The 26,026-nt window shown below is 44.6% G+C and overlaps 1 protein-coding gene across 25 annotated transcripts in view; it reads right to left on the bottom strand.

Moving 5' to 3' along the window:
* Positions 1-3,333: 3,333 nt before the first annotated feature.
* The window catches only part of HNRNPF (heterogeneous nuclear ribonucleoprotein F), a 56,386-nt gene continuing 33,693 nt past the window's right edge, over positions 3,334-26,026 (bottom strand). The window contains exons 1-7 of one of the 25 annotated variants that reach the window (XM_043596899.1): positions 21,821-21,894; positions 21,434-21,501; positions 11,367-11,523; positions 10,955-11,192; positions 10,401-10,534; positions 8,617-8,685; positions 3,334-5,249 (exon numbers count right to left, since the gene is read on the bottom strand). In XM_043596899.1, the coding sequence (XP_043452834.1) occupies positions 3,954-5,198 (1,245 nt within the window). In that variant the 5' untranslated portion in view covers positions 5,199-5,249; positions 8,617-8,685; positions 10,401-10,534; ... (2 more) ...; positions 21,434-21,501; positions 21,821-21,894 and the 3' untranslated portion in view covers positions 3,334-3,953. Of the gene's footprint in view, positions 5,268-8,616; positions 10,535-10,954; positions 11,193-11,366; positions 11,524-20,804; positions 20,937-21,433; positions 21,913-26,026 lie in introns of those variants that run through there. The other 24 variants (XM_043596912.1, XM_043596918.1, XM_043596908.1 and 21 more) reach the window with 24 other exon arrangements.

The following is a 26,026-nucleotide window of genomic DNA, read 5'->3' as shown; positions in this document are numbered from 1 at the left end:
ACCAGAATGCATCTGCTGTTTGCTGAAACCACACAAATTAAAAAGGCATTTGCTTGCCTTTCTAAATTAAAAAAAATTTTTTTTGAACATTCACCTTTGAGAGAGCGGAAGCGGAAGAGGACAGAGAGGGAGACACAAAATCTGAAGCAGGCACCAGGCTCTGAGCTGTCAGCACGGAGCCGTATGCGGCGGTCGAACCCACGAACTGTGAGATCATGACCTAAGCTGAAGTTGGACGCTTAACTGAGCCACCCAGATGCCCGTTTGCCTTTCTAAATAGTCTGCAAGCATGGTTCAACCCTCAGATGTTGTGGCATTTCTCCTTATTCACAGTATTGAACGGGGAACACCAAGAGGTTCCCCTTTGGCCTTTCCTGCCATTATGGCTCTTAATTCACAAGCCAAGGATCCAGTGCAGGGGGGAGGGCAGCTGTCAACTGCCTAATGTACCCCTTTGTACTAATTCACTCAGGGAGGTACCTGCAGGGGTCTGCAAACTTGTTTGACCTACAGTGAGATGAAATTGGCCTGCAAACTTGGCCTTCTCACATTCCCACTCTAACAAAGAAAATCCTGATTTTCAATTAGCTTTCTGCTCATAGAGTCAAAGAGTAATATCTGGGGGCAGAAAGTTGACAGACCTTATAGCTATGCCTGTGTGTGGACCCTGTCCATACAGAGGTCCTAGTCTTAACCACAGATCTGGCCCGGTGCAGCCCCTTACTGCCTTTGGGTTCACTGTCCATTATGGCAATCATGCTTACCTCACATGTGATGGAATCCCGTTAACCCTTTCTTGTACTGCCAACCATGGCTGTGTTTCCATTAAGCTTAAAATGCTTGTGCGCTTCCCTAGCACATTCCTTTATCAACTTAAAAGTGTCCTTGGGCCCTCCCACAGAACATTTTTAAAAATTTATTTAAGTAATCACTATACCCACATGGGGCTTGAAGTCACCAGCCCAAGATCAAGCGTTGCCATGCTCTTTCAACTGGGCCTGCCAGGTGCCCCTCTACAGCACACTTTTAGCTGGTGTTTTTCCTGCCTTCATATAGTAAATCCTAACATGCCCACCTGAATCTGATGACCCCTTTCTCAACAGCCAGCATCCCTTCCTCCAGTAGGTTGCTGTCTCCAAGCTTCAAGAGTTGACTGCAGCAGATTGTTAGGATGGATTCCAAGCATTTTATTCAAAATTTAAATCCCTAGTCACAGGAGATGCTGGTTATCATTTACACTCAACCTTCTGGTCCAGCATCCTCCAGACCCTGCCCTGTCCACACATATCAATCAGGCCCTGGCTGGTAGCATCTGCATTTCCTCCTGCAGTGGGGCCTCTCCCTTCTGTGTCATGCTAAGTCCTGATACTAGTTTTCTGGAACAGAAAAATCAGCAGAATTTCCTTGAAGGTACTAGATAGCAAATTATATTAGGTTTTGCAGGCCAAGACATATTTAAATTTTTTAGTCTACTAATAAGAATGGGATTCATTTGGGGAGTTTTTAACTGGGGCTCCCTGACATTAAATTGATTCATCTGTAAAACCCATTCTCAGGTCATGCACCATGTAAAAACGGGCAGCAGGCTGGATTTGACAGGCAGTCTGCCAATCCATTCTAGAAACAATACCGGAAGTGGACTTTGATGAGGACGTCGTCTTATAAATCACCTACCACAGGTGAGGCCTCCAAATAGTTTTACTTCTAGTAGGAGGGAGCCACTACTGCTGGCCCAACAACTTCAGATAATATAGCACATTCCTCCGGATAACCCATCCCAGGTTCTTGGAGCCCACTCCTTCCTTATCTGGACCCTAAACCTAACAAGGGAGGTTTATACGGGGTGAATATACTCCTTAAAACTTCACTGCCCTTGGGTAGCCTGGGTGGCGCAGTCGGTTAAGCGTCTGACTTCAGCCAGGTCACAATCTCGCGGTCCAGTTCGAGCCCCGCGTCAGGACCTGGGCTGATGGCTCGGAGCCTGGAGCCTGTTTCCGATTCTGTGTATCTCTCTCTCTCTGCCCCTCCCCCATTCATGCTGTCTCTCTCTGTCCCAAAAATAAAAAAAAATTAAAAACGTTGAAAAAAAAACTTCACTGCCCTATCAAATCTTTGTCATTGCAGGTTTCTTAAGCTCTCAGGTGTTCCTCAGGTGTTCTACCTGGTTTCTGGGTCTTGACCACCCAGGGCCTTAGCATCCCTACGCACTATTGCTGGAGACTTGGGAGAATGGTAGACCCATGGGATGGGTAGAGACCCTGTGAACATGGCTAACATCAGGTGCATGAGCTCTGCCTCCCCAGAATCTCACGTTACCTACTCATCAGAGCGGACCTTCCTAGTTCAGCCTGCGTCCCGGAACCTCTGGCATTCCTGGGTATTGCTGCTGCCCTATCTAAAACTATCTGAACCTGCAGAACACCAGTGGGAAGAAAGGCAGGTAAGGTGGGGCTATGAGGCCATAGGAGGATGAGAGGGGCTGGGGTAAGATTCTAGTTTACATAAATGCTTATTTAGCAAAATCTTCAGGGCTTAATCAATAAAGTATTTTGTCTATAAATGAAGCTTGTCCCTTTGAAATGATACCAGATGAAGACCCCAGAACTGGTGAAGTTAGGATATCTGGGCTACAAGTAGGGGGACAAAGTTTGCAAAATCATTAAGTGGCATCAAAAAGTTGTTTTAAATAAACTCCATTCACATCTTAAAGTCTTGATGGTCTTAGTTTATGTCAAATTAAAAGTGATGGCAGGCAGTAAGCTGTGTGCAGAGCTGCCTTGAATTTGGACATGGTTCTCTACTTGCTAGGTGGAAGGCGATTTTCTAACTTGGAAACAAATCTGTCCCAAGCTTATGTGAAGTCTGCAATAACCTGTAACTGCTAACCTGGGAGTGTTTGAGCTAGTATGAAAAAAAAAGCACATTTTGTATTAAAAAAAAACAAAAAACTGGGGTTAATAACTGCCAGTGTATGGCACCCAAAATGAAGGGCCGCTATGAGAAATGAACAGGACTCCAGCATAAAACAAGGGAAGAGCAGGACACAACAAATAACTGATCAAGAACAGCACTCTAGTCTCACGGGAGGCTGGGACTGTGTGCTTCTATTTTAATACTCTGGGATGCGTTTCCAGTCACCATTTCCACCACTCATATGTAACATTTTAAAAACCAAACTTTTAATTTAACCGTGGTATAGGAATAGAGGGAAATCTTAGATTTCATGTGCTAAATTATTTTGAAATTCACACTGAAATACAGCAGTATTAAAGCAAGTTCTTCTCTTCAACCACCCATTTTGCTACTTTTTGGTGAGTATATAGTCGGTGCCAGTCATTGTGGAAAAATCTTTATTTTAAGAAAAAAATTTAGTTAACAAAAAATTTAACAAGTTTCACTTAGCAAAATACACCCAAAAGGAAATCACAGTACAAAGAAAGTTTTAAGTCAAGGCCTCACCAATTCCTACAGTATTAGTAATGTGTCTCAATTTTCAAAACTAACTTATTTTTAAAAGCTTAAACTTAACCTAAAAGATTTTAAATGAAAATAAACTAGAATGAACAAACATGAGAAATGTTCCTCTTTGAATTAGGGATCTAGCACCTTGAGTTTTCCAAAAAAGTACGTCTCCCCAATGTGTTCACGGTGATGTGGTGTAAAAGATCCATTTAATGTACTCAAAACTACTTTAACTCAGATAACATCACTCTGAAGTACACTACCAAAATGTTAATTGAGAAAAGCTGAAAATAGTTTTAGTTTACTCAATATCACATGCTAGAAGAAAGTTTGCATGAGAAAACACTGAAGAGGTAATTTTTTAATCCAGATTTCACAAACTCATGGTGCAAAATGGGTCCCACAGCTTCCTCTAGAGTAATAATTGCTTTTCACTGCTTGTTGGCTGCCTGTGAAAATTTGATTGCAATAACTCAAATGCTCCTACAAAACTAGTCATATCCACCCATGCTGTTCTGGCCTCCATAGCCAGCCCCATAACAGCCACTCACAGACTGGCTCTCGAGGCCACTGTAAGTGGACTGGGCCGACACCCCCATGCCTTGCATCATCTGGCTGCTGTACGCCCCATTGCTGGCCCCAGTTGTGGAATTCAGGAAAAGTTCTATGTATCTGTGTTGCATGTTGGCCCGGTCTTTGGACATTGCTGCCACAGCTTCTTCGTGAGTGGCAAACTCAACATCGGCTTCGCCCGTCACTCTTCCATCAGGGCCAATCTCAATATGGACTCTCACAGGGTTGAGTGGAGAGAAGAAGTTGTAAATGTCGTTCTCTGTGGCTTTGTATGGTAGCCCTCTCATGTGGACACAGTGTCCAGTGGTACTCTGGACAGTGAACTCGCCGTCTCCGTATCTGTGGTCATACATGCCTGAGAGACAGTAACTGAGGTCTCTCCCAAACAGATCAGTGGTGAAGCCGTAGCCATCGCTGAGGCCGCTGTACTCCTCATAGCCCCCATAGCCTGCACTATAAGCACCAGACCTCATCCTCTCCAGGCCTGCTTGCTTGACAATGCCAATATACCTCCTGGCCGTGCCAGGGCGGTCATAGGGCCCTGGCCGCTGTACAGACATAAACTTCAGAGGGGGATCCGAGTATGACCTAACTTCTTCCTGACTGCTCTTGAACACTTCAATATACCTGTGCCCTATTCTCTCCTTGTGCTTCCCTAGGGCCTTCTCAGCTAACTCCTGTGAGGCAAACTGCACAAAGGCTTCCCCTGTAATCTTGCCCTCGGGGTCCACAGGCAATGTGATCCCGTTTGGCACAATTTCCAACCCTGAGAAGAACTGAACAATTTCTTCCTTGGTGCATCCAAATGGGAGTCCTCGAAGCCGCACGAAGCCATCATTGGCGGTGTCGGCACTGTTTGGACCACTGTGCTTCAACACCCAATCCATCTCGGTTCTGTGGGACTTGAACACCTCAATGTACCGGTGTCCCATGCTTTCCCTGTCTTTTTTAAGGGCCATTTTTACATCATCTTCTGATTCAAGTTCAACAAAAGCCTCACCACTCTGCCTGCCTTCTCTAGTGTAGATGAAATGAACGCCTGCAGCCCCATCATGTATTGTGCAGTCAGAAAGGAAATTCTGCACATCCTCAACAGAGCAGGACCAGGGCAGGCCACGGAGCTTGACCACAAAGCCTTCACCTCCCTCGGGGCCCAGCATCATGGACACTTGAGAGGACTGACGTCAAACAAGCTTGGGTGCAGCTTTTTGTGGCTGAAAAGAAAGCAAAAACTACTTTACATAATTTTTCATTTATTATGTACAAGAATATGCAGTAAATGTTGTTTTTCTGATTTTGCAGATGAAAAAAGAGAAGCAAAAATAAATGTTAAGAAAATATACAAAATACATTTGAGCTGAGATTCAATCCAAGGTCTCCCCCCCAAATGTACATATTATTCAGACAGAAAAAGAATTAGGAGACTTAGAAAAATAAAACAGCAATATGAAAGCTTTGAAGCCAAAACCTATCACTTCTAACGGTCATCAATTATTTTAAGTTCTAGAAGAGAAGACAAAAGAATGAAATAAGCCAATATCTAGAAAAAGAGAACTTTTCAGAACTGGAGGAAAACATGAGATTACATTGCTAAAATAAAAGGCAAGAGGGTAAGTGCCATGATCATAGAGGAATTAGTACCGGTCAGGTTAGAGCAAGGGCATTTTCTGGTTATTAGAGAAAAGGCAGAGCAAATTTGTAACATATGAAAGGTTCAACTGCACTAGTATAAAGGAAAAACAATTACTGACAAATTACCATTTTGAATCGTTATGATTTATAGTAATTTAAATATTTGACAAAATCACTCTATGCAGCACTTATTTTTAAAACTGCTAACGTAAGAAAGGATAATTTTGTAATGATTTCAGTCCTTCCCCCTACAACAAATGGAATTCATATGCTCTTTCTCCTTTATCGTTTGTGCCCAGTAAAACAGCCCAGGAAGATGAACTATCTGTTTCATGGTTGTACTGAGTGGCTAGTGGCACACATTTTGGACCACACAATTCCTTGTTGTGGGGAACAGGCCTGTGCACCATAGGGTGTCAGGCAGCATCCCTGGCCTCTACCCAACAGCTGCCAAAGGCACCCCTCTCCAGTTGTGACAACCCCCAAATGTCTCCAGACATTCCCAGATGTTCCCTGGGGGTAAAACGGCTCCCAGTTGGGAATGACTACCATAGAATCAGGGTCACCAACCTTAAAATGGGCCCTCAATACTGCCTAAGTTCTACCACCAACCCCAATCTCCCAAAGCCCTGAGTAACCTGTGGCAACCTCACCTAATCTTCCCTCATCTTTGGGTGATCATCTAGTTCAAAGAATGGGGACGATGTGAAGAAACTGCCACAAAGTCTAAAAATTTATAAACAAGAAGTTGCTTCTCCTATTAGCTGACATCATTAGCAGGATCACAGTCCTGCTCTGGTCCCAACTCCATTCACCCCGGAGAAATTCTTGATCTTCACAGTCTCTTCACTGAACACAGCATGCGCATTTATACCAATTATATGCCAATTTATACCAACGCCATAATATACCTTCCCTGACACCAACTTTGCCTCCAGCTACTTGCTGATTTACTGATCCTCTCAGTAAAATCTCAGACGGCAGGCCTCTACTGTCACCTCTACTCCTTACCATTAAAAGGGCACAACCTCTCACTCCACTGGGAAGAAAAGAGTTTTTTTTGTCTTCATTTTACTTGTTCCCGCAGCAGGATTTAAGCAACTCCCTTGGGAAATCCTTTCTCCCTCTGGCTCTTATGATGTAACCATCTCCTGGTTTTCCTATTAATTCCCTAAATAGGTTCTCCCAGCTTCTTCCAAGGAGTCCTTCCTCAACATTCAACTGCAGGGATATCAGTGGACTTGGGTGAGTCCTTTTCTAGGCAGCCTCACAAGATCAAGGTCAACTAGCTCTGGGCCAAAGACACTCAAGTCCCCAGCCTTATGCTTCCTGAGGCCCAGACTGGTATACAAAACTAATCCACAGCCCCTATACACCACAAATGAAAGCAGCCTTTTTCTCTGACACTCTTCTATAGCACTCTGGCTGCAGGTATAAATAGCTTTACCTGCCATCCCGAGGTTCTACAAAGAAAGTGAAATAACCCTTGGACAACTTCACCCAATGAATTCAAATCCAATGAATTCATTCTCTCTGGAATGATCCCATTCACCACCCTAACCCACATTCCCAAATCCTATTCAGGAACTCGAGTTCAACAAATAAGTTTCTCACAATTCTATACGCAGTCCCTAGCCATTTCTCAACACAGTAAGGACTCAATAATTCCTTCCTTTGTGATTTCAACTGTCAAACTTTCTTTCTGCATTGCCCTCATATTCATTTCTACTTCCTCATTTCTAAATTCCAGTACCAACAGCCCATGCCGGGATACTCTTACCTGGTTCTTAAACTTCTCCAAGTGTATTGGCTAGCCCTTACTGCAACCCAATCTGCAGCTCAAGTGTTCTCCTAAAACTGGCTTTATGTCATTCTCCTGTTCCAAGTTCTCAGTGGCTTCCCACCGGCAGTGGAACACAAACCACAGTGCTAACGGGTCGCTTAGACCTTGCAACTTTGGCCTGCAACAAACACAATTATCTAGCTTACATCACTCCTATTTACAAAAAAAAAACACAAAGAAACAAAAAAACAAAAACCCTCCTTTATCCATTTTCGTATGCCTGGAATGTGCCAGGCTTTCTGCTCCCTTGCATTTGACACACGTGATAATTAATTCTCTCTCCAAATACACTCCACCCAACCTTCTGTCTAGTCAAATCCTACTAATCCTTAAGGTCTCAGCTCAAACATATTACCTTTCCACAAGATCTTCCCCTTTGAATTAAGTCTCATGGTTCTACACTCCCATAACATTCTTGCTCTGATTTGTTCAAAATGTGTCTTCAAAACTGCTTGGAAAGCCTACCGGGGACAGGCTGTGTCGGTTCCATTGGTCACTGTGGCCCCACCCCCAACAGAGCAGGCCCAAGATTAGCAAGAGATTAACTGATGGCCATGTGAGGTCAACACCTCCCTCTACAATATGGCAGTCTAGGCTGAAAAGACATGCAGGAAGCATAAGCAAACACAAGCATTTCATAGGAGAATTACTTAAAATACCTAACAATACATTACAGATTAGAAGTGTTTTACTTCAGAAAAGAAAGTTTCAAAAACAAAGTGACTTCTCTGAAGGAAAGGAGAAGAGCATTCTTTTCTCAAACACATATTTACAAAAGTTTATTTATACTCCGGAATTATTTTTCTGTTCCACTTCTTGCAAGAAATCCTATGACACGTAATTCCGTATTCTTTCAATGAAACTCAAACCTAATTTTAGATGCAAACAATTCAATATCCTCACTTTGCCCTCAGAATCTTCTACATTTGGATTCCTTGTGGAGTTTTACAGTGCTCAAGACATTAACTAAAACTCAGTAAAAGAGTGCTATAGATTTCTGCGCTTAGATTTAAAGCTAATGATAAAGCTTTTACTTCATGCTTTAAAAATCTCCTACTTAAATATACCAAACGTAAACCAAAATTACTTTTCTTAAAAGAGCTCACCTTAAAGAACAACCCGGGGGGGAGGGGATGCCCACAGTCGGAGACACTCCTGGTAGGTAACGAATTGTCCTAAAAAAGAGCGATATGGCCGTCTGCCTCAGTGGCCCAGCACTCACCAGAGCAAACAGGGATGGTGGTGCCGGGGCTAGGATGGGCTCCAGCTCCTTTTCTCCAGGGAAGAGCAGGTTGGGGCAGCAATTCTTTTAAAGCCATGAAGCTTCCATAATTAAAGCACACACCCAGGACAGCCCCCATCGCATTTAAAAGATTTACCTTTTCATATGGTAATACAAAGGATAACAACAAGAAAACACTCACTAGCCTAGATGAGACTTAGAAAACTCTAAGCTCAGTGAGGATATCTAAATACTAAGGGTGGGAGGGGCTTCTTCAGGGAGGGGGTGGAACAAGGCCAGAAAAGTTCGGGTAGGGACCTCGGGGGCAGGAGGTGAAAGACTCCAGAAGCTGCCAGACCTTTACTGGGAGGAGCGCCACAGTCTGCTTGCCAGAAACTATTCAACAGAATTTACAATTTGTAAGACTCCCTGAGGTTCAGGGTGGAGATACCCAAGTCTTTCCTTCCCAGTTTTATTTGATAAACTTCATTTCTTGTGACCTGTATTTGCTCTGATGTTGATATTTTAATTAACTGACAAGAATGTAAGTATATGTTAAAATATGCTTTTCAGTAGGAAAAACATTACTACCATCACCCACAGCCAAGTGATGAAGGTGTCCCAAAGGATCAGGATATATGAAGTTCAGGAGTACATTGGAGAACTAAACTGCATTCTTAGTTTGGGAAAGGTAAAACCCGGAACGTCAAGTTAATTTCACTTAAGTGCCTCATGTTAAAGATAAACTTGTCTTTATAGCCTCCTGTGATTATTACATAAGATACTATCCCGGAAGTGTTGGGGGAACCTGTATAAAAGTAAGGTATTTAATTTCAAATTCTCTGGAAGATGGTTTTCAAAAAGCTTCAACCGTCCCTCCTGCTAGCTCCCAGTGGAATCTGAGAGGTAGAACTCAGGCATCTTAAATGACCTGAATCCCTTCTTTTATATGGTTTACCCCAGCTCCTGGTTCCTTCCAGTGTGGTCTGCAGACCAACATCGTGGGGACCCTCCTTGTACATGCACGCGTAGGAGCGGCCAGACACGCTGAGGCCAATTTTCACAAGACTGAAAGGGGGCGCGCAGGCCCGTGAACACACACGTTGAAGCACTGATAGCACGGGTCTCACACGAGCACACGTTGTAATCGCTGGAGTGTGAAAATATACTGCTCTTAGGTCCCGCAACGGGAGATTCAAATTATCTGTACCGTACAGGATGTTGTTAAAATGTGAGATTCTGAAACAACGTACTCCAAGGAGGCTCTCCAGAATGTGCTCTCTCCTTCACAGTACTGGTTAGACGGGATTTAGTTCGGATTCAGGTAGATCCAATCAAGATAAACAGGGCGGGCCTCCAGTGCCATGACTGATTAGGTTTATCTACGGAGTACACAGGCCGGCTTAAACCCCCATCCTCTGTTCGGGAAGGGGTGGGTATTCAGAGGGACCGTGGCTTCACCCTTTTATTTACGTCTGTGTTGCAGTAGGACCTAAGGAGCAATTTCACCCTTATTTGTAAATAAATATTAACCTACAGCTGGTGGCACACTAGAGCAAGGTTGTCCTGAGTATCTTAATTACTCAAACAGTTCTACTCTTAAAACCACAGTGAGCAAGAGACGCTGCCTCAGGACTACGCAGTTGACATTTTTGCTCTAAGACTTACCGCTGAGAGGAGCAGGACTGATTTCTATTTTCAAACAAGCGCGGTTTACAGCCAAAGGACCCCTAATTCCACCCGACGCTTAAAAACGCAGAAGGCTCCGGGAAAGTCCAGGTGCGTCTCCTTTTGTTATTAACCTGAAATTGAAACTGCGCTCTTAAGCTTGCAGCCGCGGGCCGCCAGGGGCGCGTCTGAGCGATTTCGGCGGGAAGCACAGCTGCGGTCTCAGGCGCTGAGCTCCTGGGGCGGGGGTACGCAGACGAAGTGCAGAGCGGGGGCTCACTCGTCGTTTCTACCTGGCGGATCCGACAACCTACGCTCGGCTCAGCCCCACAGGAAGGCGAGACCCCGGAGCGCCCTGTCGCGGGGCCTGGGCGGGACCAGCGGGAGCTTCCGGGGCGGGGGCGGGACGAGCCGAGGGAGGAGGGAAGCGGGGGGGCGGGGGAGGCTTCACGGGCCGCGCGGGAGGGGGGAGGGGGAAAGAGGTCAAGAGGCGAAGGCTTCCCGGGCCTGGTGGTGGGAGGAGAGAAAGGCGGGGGGGTGGGGGGGAAGCTTACGGAGGCGGGAGTGGGAACTTCTAGGCCGCCGAGGAAGGAGTGAGGTGGGGCCAGCGTTCTCCGTCCCGGCTTCCCGGAGCCGCGGGGGAGGGGGCGGAGCTCCCGAGTCGGGGCCTGGGAGGGGGGCGCTTTCTGGGGCGGCCAGGAAAGAGTTTCCCTGGACCCGTGGGGGGCGGAGCTCCTGAGTCGGGTCGGGGGGACTTCCTGGGGCAGAAGGGACGCGGGGGGAGAAGAGTTCCTGGGGCAACGAGGGGGAAGAAAGAGTTCCTGGAGCAGGCAGGGTGGGGGTGGGGAGTTGCGGAGGAGGGGAAAATGAGTTCCCGAGACTCGCGGGGGGCGGTGGGGGTGTACTGGGGGCTAGGTGAGGGTGGATGAGCGGGTGGGTGGGGGTCGTCCGCTCGCGGCGGCTCACCACGACGGGTCCGGAGTCCGGAAGGCCGGCGCGCGGGGCTGCGTCCCGGAGGCAGAGGCCGCGTGACTGAGGGCGGCGGGCCGGACGTGGGTCACGGGGTGTAAAGGAGGAAGTGCCACCGACGGGCCCGCCAAGATGTCACCAATGGAAACGCGTCCTGCAGGTGCGGCCCGCGGCCCGCGCGGTCGGCCCAGGCAGGAAGTGGGAGGAAGGAGGGAAGAAAAGCAACGAGGAAGACCGTTCTGAGTGAGTTTTCAGGAAAGATGCCAAGATGGGGAAAAGTCCAGAGTAACAGCGCAGGAAAGGAGTAGATCGGCACGGTTTAGGTGGAAGGAGAAACCGTAAACTCAAAAAAAAAAAAAAAAAAAAAAAATTGAGGGAAAATACACCAAACCTCTTTGAAAGAAATTAGAATGGAAACTAATGGACAAAAGGTAGAACTTCTTTACCTCTTTATATATAGTCTTGTTTTATATATTTGGCCATGAACGCCTATAAATATTTTGCATCAATTTAAAAGATTAATTTTAAGACTCGCAATTCTTAATACACCAAAAAGAACTACATTTCATGGAACCCTGAATCCGAATTCATACGATCTTGAAAATAATTACTAAAGCAACTGCAGTGTGAACAGTGACTGAATTATTTCAAAGAATTTAAAAATTTTAGTCGTTAATTATGGTGCTGCAATTTTATTTTTGGAGTCATTACTTAAGAGATATATTTGATACCTAGAATGTTTCTAAATCTGAGTGGGATTACAGATGAAACCAACAGGGGCCATGATTTAATTATTGAAACTGGGTGATGGGTACATGGAGCTTCATTATATTTTTGTCTCTACTTTCCTATGTTAAACACCTTCAGTAATGAAATTATTTAAGAAAAGAAAAAACTATGAATCTACTTACTAGAAATAACTGTGAGATAAATAGGATTTATAGGTAAGAGGAACCTACTAGGTGAAGAGTATGCAAAGCCAGACTGGGGGAAATTCTACAAGGACAGATGAGTTCAGTCCATTAGAAAACAGCTCCAAAGGAAAAGACCAAGTACGCGGGGGAAAGACCAAGTACCAAATGCACAGTACACGGGGGCATATTTGGATTTTGAGTCAAACAAATTGATAAACATTTAAGACATTTCTGGGCACTGACTAAAAACTTTAAGGTATTAAAGTATTACATTTACCTCTTTTAGATACAGAATTATAGTTATGTTTAAAAAATACATTTCTAGAGATTCACTTGGAACTATTGGAAGAATAGTATGTTTGCTGGAATTTGCTTAAAAATTATTAGGTGGGGGATGTAAAGAAAAACTGTCCTTGACTGGTAACTGTTGAAGCTGGGTGGATGATATGATTAAAAATCCAGCCTCCCATGGAAAGACACAGGCACTAAAAACTGAACTCAAGAGAAGCAAAACAGTATTTTGAAGAATGAACCACAAAATTGGCTTGTTTTTGGAAAAGTATCTCTACAGAACTGAGGTACCCTGACTGCTTTGTAAGCATTTATTTCACTTTTTTAAGTTTATTTTGAGAGAAAGAGTATGAGCAAAGAAGGGGCAGAGAAAGGGAGCCAGAGAGAGAATCCCAAGCAGGCTCTTTATTGTCAGTGCTGAGCCTCAGAGCCTGACACTGGCTTGAACTCCTAAACCGTGAGATCATGACCCGAGTCAAGAGTTGGATGCTTAACCCAGGCACCCCTTAATTTCACATCTTAAAAACCTCCTCAAAATATATTCTTGGTAATCTATACGACTGGTGTGCATTTTCTCACTTATTTGAATATATTTCTTGCGGTTAAGTAGTTTTACATATGCCTTCTTGGCTTAACTGGTTGGTGATATGGGGGAGGTGGCTGTTAATAATTTATGAGCCATGATATGGTTCCTGCCTGGTGAAGGAACAACAAGTACCGAAGACACGGGAGCATGTTGTGCTGAGACCAATGAAAGAGGAAAGCAGAGAAGATCTGAGACCAATGAAAAGAGGAAGATCCTCCACACAACTCTGAAAGCCTGGTTTGGTATTTTGTACTTTAGTCTAAGGCCAATGAGAAGTCACTTAATAGTTTCAAAATGGAATGTGTTGTAAATTTGAGTTTTTGCTTTTCAACAGAACAGTCTAGCTGTTATCTGGAAAACTAATGGTGGGAACAGATGCATAGAGATGGGAAGCAATGACACAAGTTTAGGAAAAACTAGTGGTACCCTGCAATAAAAACATTGTGATAGAAATGAAGCAATTGTGAAAGGATTTGAGTGATGCGCAGTAGATACAATTTACCAAATTGGGAGTCATTAACCCAGAAATATTGTGCACTTAAAAATGCAGGCACTGTGCTAGGTCCACAGAACAGTGGACTAGGAAATCAATAAAGAAATAAATGTATGATGACAAAATCTGAATGGCCCAAAACTAGAAAATGGGGATTAATTTACACTGGGTATCTGAGGAAGTGACACTTAAACCAGAAGCTTGGGGGGGGGGGGGGGATGTGAAACTTTTCCCCCTGGTAAATATATAGGGTTCAAAAGCAGAATTTAGAAAATCGTATTTTTTGCTCCTTTGAACATTACCCTTATTCCCCCCTGAATGCTTGTTCAAATCTTTATATGGATAGTATTCCTGTTCCACTGGAAATTACATTACAAACCAAATCTCTTCTAACCTAGCAATTTTATAAAGTCAGTGGCTCTTAAACACTTCCTACTGTCACTCTCTTGAGAATATGACCTAGGTCTGAACGAGCTGCTTCAAGAAAGCACACCCCCACACAGTTGTACCAAAATTTTCAAGAGGCTCATGCTTCTGAAGTGTGAGAATTCTGACCCTAATTTGTACAACAAGCCAAGTTCAATACACAAAGCTATCTCAGAGCTATTAAAGAGCTGTAGATGGATCACTAAATAATTTAACGTTCTAAGTGTTTATTGCGATTACTATATTTTTATCCACAAAAAGGGGATATAGATGAGCCGTAAGAAACAGGAAAGCTGTTTTCCATTATCTTTTAACTATTAAGCCCTTTAGTTTATGTACTGTAGCTAAGTCTGGGGTGATAATTCACTGTTTCTCTCAGTGTTCATTTTGCAAAATCTGTGTTAACTAAAAAGCAAAAACAGTATAATACAATGTTAGGTAAATTCTATTACTTGTATTAAAATTAACATAAGGGACAAATTTTTATCCAACATAGAACTAGCAACTCTTGCTCTAGGATATTATTGACTGCATTCCACAGATGGAATCCAAAGATGAAATCCAAATTATGAGAGGAAAAAAATATATCAGGTGAAGTTTTCCTAAAAAAACAAAAAAAAACCACTGCTATTTGACTTCCACTGCTAAAGGTAAAATCTGTTCTCAAGTGAGGCATTCATCATCTCTATTAATTGGTAGTGCTCCCCCCATCCACAGTAGGAAATATGATTCTAGCCTAGCTAAGAAATATAAAGGGGGGGGGGGGACCTGTTAAAATACAACTGCTAAGACCATCTCCGAACCACCTCCCCTACCAACCCACCTGTAGCTCTCTCCCCCGGAGTAAGCAGCCCCTCCCTGGGTGGGTGACCATTTAGATCCCACATTCAGGAAGGCTTGTGGGGGTTACACTCATGGTCTCCCGGAGCCATGGCTGCAGTACATGCCAACTGTCCCTTAAGGGGCCTAGAGCTTCCTCCTGGGGCTCTGTGGAGAGCTGACACCTTGTCAGGTCCCAAGCAGCTGCCAGAGGAGCGGAGACTGCTGTAGCAGCTCGTGCTCAATGTTTGCTGCTCAGGGGACCAGAGCACACTGCCCTGGGAGAGTGGAAAACAGAACCAAGAGGAAAGGAATGGACAATGCACATGAGAGTGACTCAAGCACCCGGAGAGGATACCATGCATTTAGACAACAGCTTAAAACAGTTATCAGGGAATGAGAAGTGCTGAACAAAACCATACATTTTTTAACAGAAAAAAAAGAGCACTTTCAGATACTCAGTTACAGAATACAACACTTTTTAGTACTAACAATCAAATTTTGAGTTTATAAAGTTAGTAATAAACTGAAAGCATGGATAGTGGCCTGAAAAATAAGTGCAAGAAATATCTCAAAGAGAAAAAAACAGAAACAAAGGGAAAAAGATATGAAATTTGGAGGACACAAGATGTAACACGAGACAAAAGAAATAACATGTCAACAATAGGGATTCCAGAAGGAGAAAGACACAAATAGAACAGATAAATAATGGAAGGAGATTTTCCTGGCTTAAGATAAACATGGTTGTGTGGTTCCCAACAGATATTTTTAAAAGACATAACCTAGGCATATGTTGCTAGAACTTCTAAATTTAAGTTTCAAGTATAGAAAAAACTGCTTGGAAAAAGAACAAATTGGGTACAAAGGATAAAAATATGATAGCCGTTAACCACATGTGCCTACTGAACACTTGAAATGTGACAAGTACAAATTGAGATGTGCTGTTAAGTATAAAACGCACACCGAATTGCAAAGATTAAAACAAGAATGTAACATAGCTCAATTTTAAAACATTGACTACATGTTGGAATATTTTAGATAACAGTTGATCAAAATACATATACTAAATTAAAATATTAAAACACATCCCAACTCATTCTACAAGGCCAATATTACCCTGCTTTATGGGTTGAAAATTTCATCATTAGAGTGGGCCATAATCCATTATGGCTGGTGTCCTTCCAATGGGAAATTTGGACACAGACAAGCTGACACAAGAAAGAGAAGACAGCTATCTAACAAAGCAAGGAGAGAGGTCCGGAATGTATCATTTCCTCATGGCCCTCAGAGGGAGCCAACCCTGCTGATGCCTTCATCTAGGACTTCTGGACTCTGCAAGACTACAAATTTCTGTTAAGACACCCAGTCTAGAGTACTTTGTTATGGCACCCCTTTAACAAACTGAACACTCTGATACCAAAACCAAACAAAACAGATTTCACAGGAAGAGGTTAACTACATACTAATATCTGTTATGAATAAAGGTGCAAAATTCCTCAACAAAACTACTACAAACTGAATCCAGCAACATGTAAGAAAGGTTATACACCATGCCCAAGCAGGATGTACCCCAAGAATGCTTAAGGGTGTTTCAATGTAAAATATTCTTGAATTAGGTAATGGTGGTTTTTACAATGCTGTGAATTTACTAAAAACCTCTCATTTGTACTAGGTGAACTGTATGGTATGTGAATTATATCTCAAAAATGAAATTACATTTGTCATTCATATTCTATTGGACAGCGTAATTCTAAATATTGTGTAAAGCAGAACAAAGACCTGTGGAGACGTCAATAATGGAACATCTTTGCAATGCAGATGGACTTAGCAGGAGAGAGTGCAACAGAAATTTTAAATATTCACACTAGGTGAGGATTTCTGTAAAAGAGGCATAACTGTCTGAGAAACTTAATGGGAATTCAGAACTTTCCATTTTAGTCTTCTTTTTTAACCCATTCATCATTATCACTTTTTGTACCGTTTTAAGAGATCTTTTTCTTAGCCCAAGTCCATATGGATGTTTTTTTAAACTTATAAAGCTTTGTTTCCATCTGCATTTTTGTTTTGATCAACAATCAACCTGATTTGATTTTCCATTCCCAAGAGTGTTAGAATTAGTTTACCAAGATTCACAGGCTAATTTTCCTCATGAACTCAGATAAAAAGCTCCTGAAGAAATTATCAGCAACCAAATCCAGCAATACACAAAGAAATAATCATGACCAAGTTGGGTTTATTCTTGGAATGCAATTGTAGCTCATCATTTCAAAGTCAATCCCTACAGTCTGTCACACTGACATATTAATGAAGGGGAATGAGTTAACTAAGAATTGTTCACGTTTTATGAGAAATGCTAAGCAATATCCTACACACGGAAAAAAGAAAAGAAAGAAAATAGATGAATTCCATAAACTGGAAGTAGGGAAAACTTTCCTAACCATGACTCCAAACCCAGAATATGGGAAAACACTGAAAAATTTAATTACACAAATACAAACAAAACCCAAAACAAAAACCTCCAAACCTCTTATGAATAGCTAAAAAATACTAAGCTAAACAAAAATACCAATGCTAAAGTGGGAACGATATTTGCAATTTTTTCCCAAAGCATTAATATCCCTAACATATAAAGAGCATCTAAAAAGAGACAAAATCCAACTACCCAAAAAGGAAAATGGACTAGAGGTATAGTAGACAGAAAAAGAAATTACCTTAAACATGAAAAGATGCTCAACTTTACCCATTTAAGATAAAATCTGGTATGAAATAACATTGAAAATACCTACCATATTGGCAAAAAATACAGAATTTTGAAAATGCATTATCTTGGCAAGGCTACAGATAAGCAGGCACTTTTAAATACCGTTTGTGGAAATATTAAATGGCCAAAAAAAGCAAAGACACCTGCAAAGCCTATTCATCTCGGTTCTACTTCTAATAGGAAAAGGCTAGAAACAACCCAACTGCCTATCATTCTAAGTCCAGTTGAATAAATGGACCTACTTAATAAGGAAGTGGACCCATTTAATAAAGAAGGTATCAAAGACCACTGAGGTCTTTCCTGTCAAAGTCAGGAACCAATTTGAAAGGCTCCCACTGGCCAGAGATTGGATAATTTGTGCACCAAAGAGACTAAAAGCACATCATAAAGACACCAGAAAAAGGGTCTTTGGCACCTGCTAGAGATTCAATAAATTGTTAGATATTGATAAACATAAGGAATGAATCAAAAACTTAACCTGCCATTAATAACATACAACTTACAGTAATCAAATGATTAACAAAGAAAATCACCTCCCTATAGAAGTATTCTTGCAAATAAATGAGAAGCAATATTTAAAGTTATCACTATTTTGGAAACATCAACAAAACAAAAGATCTAGGGAAAAGACCATCAATGGCTGCTAACTTCACAAAGGGGGAGTGCCAAGAAGTGCCTCAGGCAGGAGTACACAGCACCTCCAGTGAAGTCGTCTTTCCAAAAAGAAAATCTCAACAGAACCCTAACTACCACTTCACAGGAAATGCAGAGGTCAGAGATTCAAACGCCATTGAATGTAATCAGAAAAAGCCAAAGCCTGAGGAAGGAACTCTGACACCATACCCAATTCGTTTAACAAAGAATAAAAAAATACCTCTAGATTGCACTAATAAGGAAGCTACTTGCCACACTTAAAATGTGGCTGGTACAAACTGAGAGGTGCCGTATGCACTGGATTTTGAAAAAAGTGAAAATGTAATTTAAAATTACACGAGCAAATATTTTGTATATATATTACATTAAATTATTACAATGAACTACACCAGTTTGTTTTTACTATTAAAAAATGTGAAATTACATGTGGCTCGCATTGTATTTCCGTTGGGCAGCACTGCTCTGAATTAAGAGTGAGATAGATCTCCCAGATACAAGGTGTGACCTTGTCTAGATTCCAATTCAAGCCAGCTGTAAAAAAATATTTATTGTACAGTCAGGTACACTTGAACACGGGGTACTTAATGATCTCAAAGAATTAGCATTTCTTTAGGTGTGATAATAGTATTGCAGTTATATTTTTTAAAGATCCGTAGAAATGTAAGCTGAAATATTTATGAGTAAGACCCTTATTATGCCTGGAATTGGTTGTAAAGTAAGCCAGACTGGTCTCAGGTGAGGCCTGATTCTCCCTCTGACCAGCCTCTTGTTTTCCCCAAGAACGGCAATTCAGGGCAATAAACGGGGGGGGGGGGGGGGCAGGGTCCTTGACCGAGTAGGGCTGTTCCCGTCTGACAGACGTGAGTCCTAATTCCCAGCTGTATCCCTCCCCCGGGGGAAGTGACTTCATTTTCCCCTTGGCCTCCATTTTCTCATCTGTAACAGGGAGAACAGCAATACGCCCCCCTTACGAGACTACTCACGAGCATGTGACTGAAAAACATGGTGAAACTCCTAGCTCTGTGCCTAGACCTAGTAAGGGCCAATTAATGTGCTCCGACAAGAGTCTGAAAACCAGAGCTCCGACTGAGGAGCCCTCCTCCCGTTTTTGTAACCCCTCCATGAACTTACTACCCTCGATGGGCACCATAGGTCTCCACAATCTCCTTCACAATTTTGGCCACATCTGAGGACTAACCTATTTATTTAATTAATCTTTTCACTCAAATCAATTCACATTTTTACTTCAATATTTTATGTTTAAAGGGAGTTTTTTAACAATACTCAAGTGAATGCCAGTCACTTGTCAATTTAAAAAAAGCAATACCACAAAAAGAATGTTAAAAGAGAAAAAATAAAGACACCATAATACACAATGAGCCGAATCAATTTACAGAAATGCATACGGGCACCAGAGATAACTAAAGATGGACTCGCTTAAATGTTAATTAGTAACATCAGCACTCTCCCAATATTTATTAAAAGTAGAAAATTACTCACATATTTTAAAATGACGAATCTTCTCTAGCCATTAACACAGAAAACATCACATCACTTTTCACTGACATATCCTAATATATTTTTATCTAACCGGAGAACCCGAGGTATTTTCATTCTCACTAGAAATTCAGAAATAAACAGTTAACCTTTAAAAACGTGTAACAGTGAGAATTACATTAAGATAGGTGATTTCGACGTTGTTTTGAATTGAAAGGAGTATTATTTGCAGTCAAACCTCTCCCAGCTCCACTAGGCTCCGGACCCCTCGGCGCTCCCCACCCCCCACCCCCATCCGGCGGTTCCCCCCTTAGCGCGCTGCCGCTCGCGGGCTCCTCTCCCGCCACGCACGCGGCCCGCAGTGGCAGGCAAGAGCCCGGACGCCCCACAAATAGTTGCGAAAACTAGAGAAGGAAGCACGTTCTTTCGTCCTAGGGCCTCCGGGGAAGGAAGCTACTGAGAAAGGAGTCCCGCGGGCAGGCGGGCCGGGACCGAAGACACGCCGGGCGGGGGTCCTGCTGGAGCTGGAGGGCGGCGTGGGGCGCTGGGGGGGGGGGGGGGGGGGGGGGGGGGGGGGGAAGGGGGCCTCCCAGGCCTGGGGATTTGTCTGGCAGGCAGCTGGGGGGGGGGGGGTCCTGAGAGCCCCTTAGAGGTACAGATCAACGGGGAGGGGCCCGTGGCCTCCCAACCGTTTCCATGAAAGACCAGGGTCCGTCGAGTCCCCGCGCGACTCGCTCGGCGTCACCAGGCCGCCCAGAGCCACTTTCAGTGAACCACGCGGGTACACTGAAGGTAGAGGGCGCAGCGCGGGCGCCGGGAGAGTCCAGAAGTTTCTCAGGCGCAGTCAAGAATCAGCAAAAAATATATTCAAGGATACAAAGAAATAAAGCACAAGGAGAAAGAAATGGCCGATTAATCTCGCTCGGCTGAAATGTGGCCACCAGGCAAAGATAACGAGAACCAAAGAGTTTCACCCAAAATGCAAACACTATACCTCCAAGGACAGGAGACAAACGCACACCAGCGATCAGGGCACACACGCCGCCCGGAGAGGAAGAAAAGGCCGCAAAGATCGAAAGTGGAGGCTCAGCGAGCGGGAACGTGGGAGGGGGGAGGAGTCAACTCCCAACCAGTCCGGTGCAACTCAACCACGTGAAAGTACTGCTTTCATTTTTAAATGAAGCCCCTCTCCCACGGTCGCCGGATGCCCTCACGGTATTCCTGGCAGGGGCGCTCAAGCTCTGCTTCCCCTGCAGTCCTCCGTACATGGCCTTTTCTCCCTTCTTCACCGCGGGCCCTGCCTCCCCTGGTCCTAAATCTCAGTCCAGCGGTCCAGTCTTCGAGTGTAAAGTCCTTGATCTCAGCCCCGTGGTCCACTCCCCCAGTGTAAAGCCCTTGACCTCTGACCCCACTCCCCCCGACCCCAATTCTCAGCTCCGCCGTTCCCAGCCCGTGTGTCCAGTCTCCATTCGGTCCCTGCATGTGAGCCCTTGACTTCAGACCTAACCTCCCCCAACCCCAAATCTCAGCCCCACTGTCCCCACCCCCAGAGGGCCCAGTTCCCTGTTGGTCCCAGCTGTGAGGCCCTTCAGCCTCGGACCCACCGCCCGTCCCGCCCCTCACCTCGGGCTCCGAGTCTCCACGCTCCCGCTCTTCTTCACATCCGGCACCACGGTCGTCCCTCCGAGCACCTAGAGGGTGGAACGCGGGGAACTTGGCAGTTGTAGCGGAGGCAGTTGAGGCTTGTTTACCATCACCATGGAAACCCCTGGCAGCGCGCCCTGGGCGGGGCCTCCGAGAGGCGGGGTCTGGCGCGCGGTAGGCCCGAGTGCACAACTCCCGCCCGTGGGCGCACGCGGCGCATCCAGCAGCCCCGCCGTTCTGGGCTTGCCCGGTCCCCGCTCGACCCTGTACCCCAGCACCCGGGAGCAGCAGCCCCGGGAGCCCGCGCCCCCGCCCCACTTCCGGCTGCCGGCGTGACCGCCAGTCGGTTTCCCCACGGAACCCCACCTTCTTCTCCAGGAAGACACGGCGCAGTGCTACTTCCAACACGGAGCCGGAAAGACGCAATGAGCGCTGCGAGGCGGGGCCTCCGCGGCTGGCGTCCGGGGGCGGGGCCACGAGGGCGCCATTGTGACGCGAATGGAGTGGAGCCAGGGATTGGTTGGCCGGGCGCAGGGCAGGGACGGGCCCGCGGAGGGGGGCAATGCGGGGAGGGGAGCTGCAGGATCCCCGTGAGCCCTTCTTAGTGAGAGGCGGCGGGGGGGGGCTGTTGAGCCATATTAAGCTGCTGAGGGGACTAGGATACTGACTCAGAGTACCCCCACCAAACAGTGAGCCCAAAGAACTTCTGGATTGAAGACAAGCATGAGAAAAGAAAAAGAGAGTTACTTCCTGTCGAGAGAAAAAATAGGGAACTGAGAACACCGAGAGGGATAAAGGCGGCCCGATTGGAGGATTTAGGGAAGGATTAACAGGTTTACCGAGGTTGCTCACGTAATTATCACTTGGGCTGAAAAACCTCTATTCTCTGAAGGTGACCCGGAAGACCCACGGAGAATGCAAGGGTTTCAGTCAGAACACCTGAGACTACAGGCTGGGTGGATATGGCGACCCAGCTTGAGTCAGTGGAGATTTTCTTGGTGTGTTCTGGGGTTAATTATTACTACCATTTTATTTTTGGAGACTCTCTTCATACAAGAGGAAGAGATCAAGACATGCATTCATCGTAGGTTAAGCAGGGCAGATTATTTTAAAATCACTGGCTAGGGGCTCTTGGGTGGGTCAGTCGGTTAAGGTTCCAACTCGATATCAGCTCAGGTCAGGATCTCAAGGTTCGTGAGTTCAAGTCCCACAGCTGGTTCTGGTTATTGCAGATCCTGCGTGGGATTCTCTGTCTCCCTCTTTCTCGGCCGTTTCTTCTCTCAAAAGTAAATAAATAAACAAACAAAAAACAGTACATTAAAAAAATAACTGGTTAAATTAAGAGAATGCTTTGAATAGTGGCAGATGATGAGTGGATGACAATATTAGAGGCAGGAGCTGTTTGTCAAAAAACAAAAGTTGATTCCAGGGGGAAAAAAATGAAAGCAGTAAAAGAGCTGTCAGAAGAGATGAAAATGTACAAGGAGAAAATTAAGGCAAAAATTGAGGAGAAAGAGTCCTACAAAAATCAGGTGGGCCTTCTTGGGAAACCCCGCAATGACTGTCACGGCTCTCGCTGTAGAGTAGTCTGTTTCTGGAGAGAAAATGTAAGCAGCCACTCTGGGGCAAATATTAAAATTTTACCAAAAAACAGTTCTTGAGAATGAAGGGACTGTGAAACCAGATCCAAGGTGTTTATGTACACAGTTCATTGACTCTGTGCCAGATGGGCTGCTTGACCCTTCATCAATAGTCTTTGAGGGCTTCTCTGAATGAAAAGACTAGGGCCTTGGACTGATTTTGAGTCTCCCCCTGGCCCCTAGGAGTCATCCCAGGTGTCCACTATATTTTTTTCAGAGATGAGAGCCAGCACACTCACATGTAGACCCCCTTTCACTGTGAGTGCTGGAATTGCTCATACGAGTGCCACTGATCCAGGCCTTTTCCACAAATGTCCAGTTCATCTCTCCAATTGGAAAACACTTGCCCACACCTGGTCTACTTGGATCATCTCAGCTGTGGAGTCTTAGGGGCCTCCATTCTTTTCACTTCCGTGTCCACAAAAGTGTCTCAACTAAGCTCTGAAATCTACAAAGAGACATGTTTTTTGATTGTTGAGAGTACATGCACAGAGATGCACCTTTAAGGTTTGTGATTTAAAAACGATTGAGGGGCGCCTGGGTAGCTAGGTTGGTTAAGTGTCCGACTCTGGCGCAGGTCACCATCTCTTGGTTCATGAGTTTGAGGCCCGCATCCGGCTCTCCACTGTTAGTGCAGAGCCGGCTTCGGATACTCTGTCTCCCTCTCTCTCTGCCCCTTCCCTGCTCATGCTGTCAAAAATAAACAAACATTTAAAAAATAATAAAAAATAAAAACAATTGAATTCACCACAAATGAAGATCATCCCAAGATGTATCCTCTCACAGACTGACCTTTTTATTTCTGTTGTTTACGTAAATAGATGATCACAAATTTAATACCTTTCAACAAATATTTTAAGGTTTTGGGGTTTTTTGTTTGTTTGTTTTTTTGAGAGAGAGCAAGTATTCACAAGCAGGGAGGGGCAGAGAGAGGGGAACAAAGGATCCAAAGTGGGCTCCATGCTGACAATAGCTCAAACCCTCCAACCGTGAGATCATGGCCTGAACCGAAGTTGAACACTCAACGGACTGAGCCACCCAGGTGCCTCTCAGTTTTCAAAATAAGCGCCCCAAGTTTTAAAAATAAGTTTCTTGGGACACCTGGGTGGCTCAGTCTGTTGAGTGTCCAACTCTTGATTTTGGCTCAGGTCATGATCCCAGGGTTGTGGGAGCAAGCCCTGCAGTAGGCTCCACAGAGCCTGCATGGAGCCTGCTTAAGATTCTGTCTTTCTCAGGGGCGCCTGGGTGGCGCAGTCATTTAAGCGTCCGACTTCAGCCAGGTCACGATCTCGAGGTCCAGGAGTTCGAGCCCCGCGTCAGGCTCTGGGCTGATGGCTCAGAGCCTGGAGCCTGTTTCCGATTCTGTGTCTCCCTCTCTCTCTCTGCCCCTCCCCCGTTCATGCTCTGTCTCTCTCTGTCCCAAAAATAAATAAACGTTGAAAAAAAAAAAAGATTCTGTCTTTCTTGGGGCGCCTGGGTGGCTCAGTCAGTTAAGGATCCAACTTCAGCTTAGGTCATGATCTCGCAGTTTGTGAGGTTGACACCCGTGTCAGCTCTGTGCTGACAGCTTGAAGCCTGGAGCCTGTTGTGGATTCTGTGTCTCCCTCTCGTTGCCCCTCCCCCCACTAGCACTCTGTCTCTCTCAAAAATAACATTAAAACATTTCTCTTTCTCTGTTCCTCTCCCCCGCTCACACTCCCTCTAGAAAATAAAAAATAAGCTCCTTTGTGGAAGCCACTGGTCCATAACAAATGGTGCAAAAGTTTGTATTGCCTGGAGTCCGTTAAAATTTTCTAGTTACTGCTATCTCTTCAAAGAACACTTTACCCATGAAGCTTTGCCCCCCCCCCCCTTCCCCACGAGAGTGCCAATGGGTAGGCAGGATCCCAAGGTTTAGAGAAGACTTTTACTCCAAGCCATAGTATCTGTCAAAAAGCAATGATAATAACAATAGCTTACATGTATTGTACCTTCACTGGGACAATCTGAATACTCAATCTCATTTAACCATCATAGCAACCCAGCGGTAGATGTTATTAACATCATCACCATGTAGTGGAAGGAGACTGAGGTACAGGGTCCCTAAGGTAACTTCCCTAAGGTCACTCAGCTTGTGGATGGCAGGTCTAAACGCTGGCACTCTGAGGTGCTCTGAATCTATGGTATGCACTCTTAACTGCTGCACTCTTGAACCCAACGGAGAGAGATCGTCCAGGCTGGCTCACAAGCCCTGTTTCTGTCTCTATTTCCTATTGAGAGAAGAGAATGAAGTAAAAAGTAAATTGAATTGTCCAGCAGCAGCATAGATCCTGTCCAAATGTAATGTTTCTCTTTACGGCCGGGTGTTCTAGTAGGTAGAGATGAGGGATGACATAACCCAGGTGGGATGCAGGCTGGCTCAGCGGTCATAGCCCCATCTGGATAATTTTCTTGACCAATACAGAAAAATGCATCTTTGTGGAGGAGGTCAGTGGTATGGTATCCAATGGTAACTAGACTTACTGTGGTGATCACTTTGTAGTACATGCAAATGTTGAATTATGTGGTACACCTGAAACGAATATAATGTTATATACCAACTTTACATCAATAAAAAAGAAAAAGAGGGGCGCCTGGGTGGCTCAGTTGGTTGAGCGTCTGACATCGGCTCAGGTCATGATCTCACGGTCTGTGGGTTCGAGCCCCGCGTCGGGCTCTGTGCTGACAGCTCAGAGCCTGGAGCCTGTTTCCGATTCTGTGTCTCCCTCTCTCTCTGCCCCTCCCCCGTTCATGCTCTGTCTCTCTCTGTCTCAAAAATAAATAAACGTTAAAAAAAAAAAAAAAAAAGAAACATGCACCTTTGAGGCAGCACTAATGCTAACCTAATGGCGAAGTCAGTCACCACTACAGCAGGCTGGATCCCTGGGTTATTTGCAGTTCAGGGATTACTTTG

This window comes from Prionailurus bengalensis, chromosome D2, assembly GCF_016509475.1.
Source record: "Prionailurus bengalensis isolate Pbe53 chromosome D2, Fcat_Pben_1.1_paternal_pri, whole genome shotgun sequence".
Taxonomy (NCBI): Eukaryota; Metazoa; Chordata; class Mammalia; order Carnivora; family Felidae; genus Prionailurus; species Prionailurus bengalensis.
Note: the sequence above shows the minus strand (reverse complement) of the source record. Positions and strands in the feature narration are given on the sequence as shown.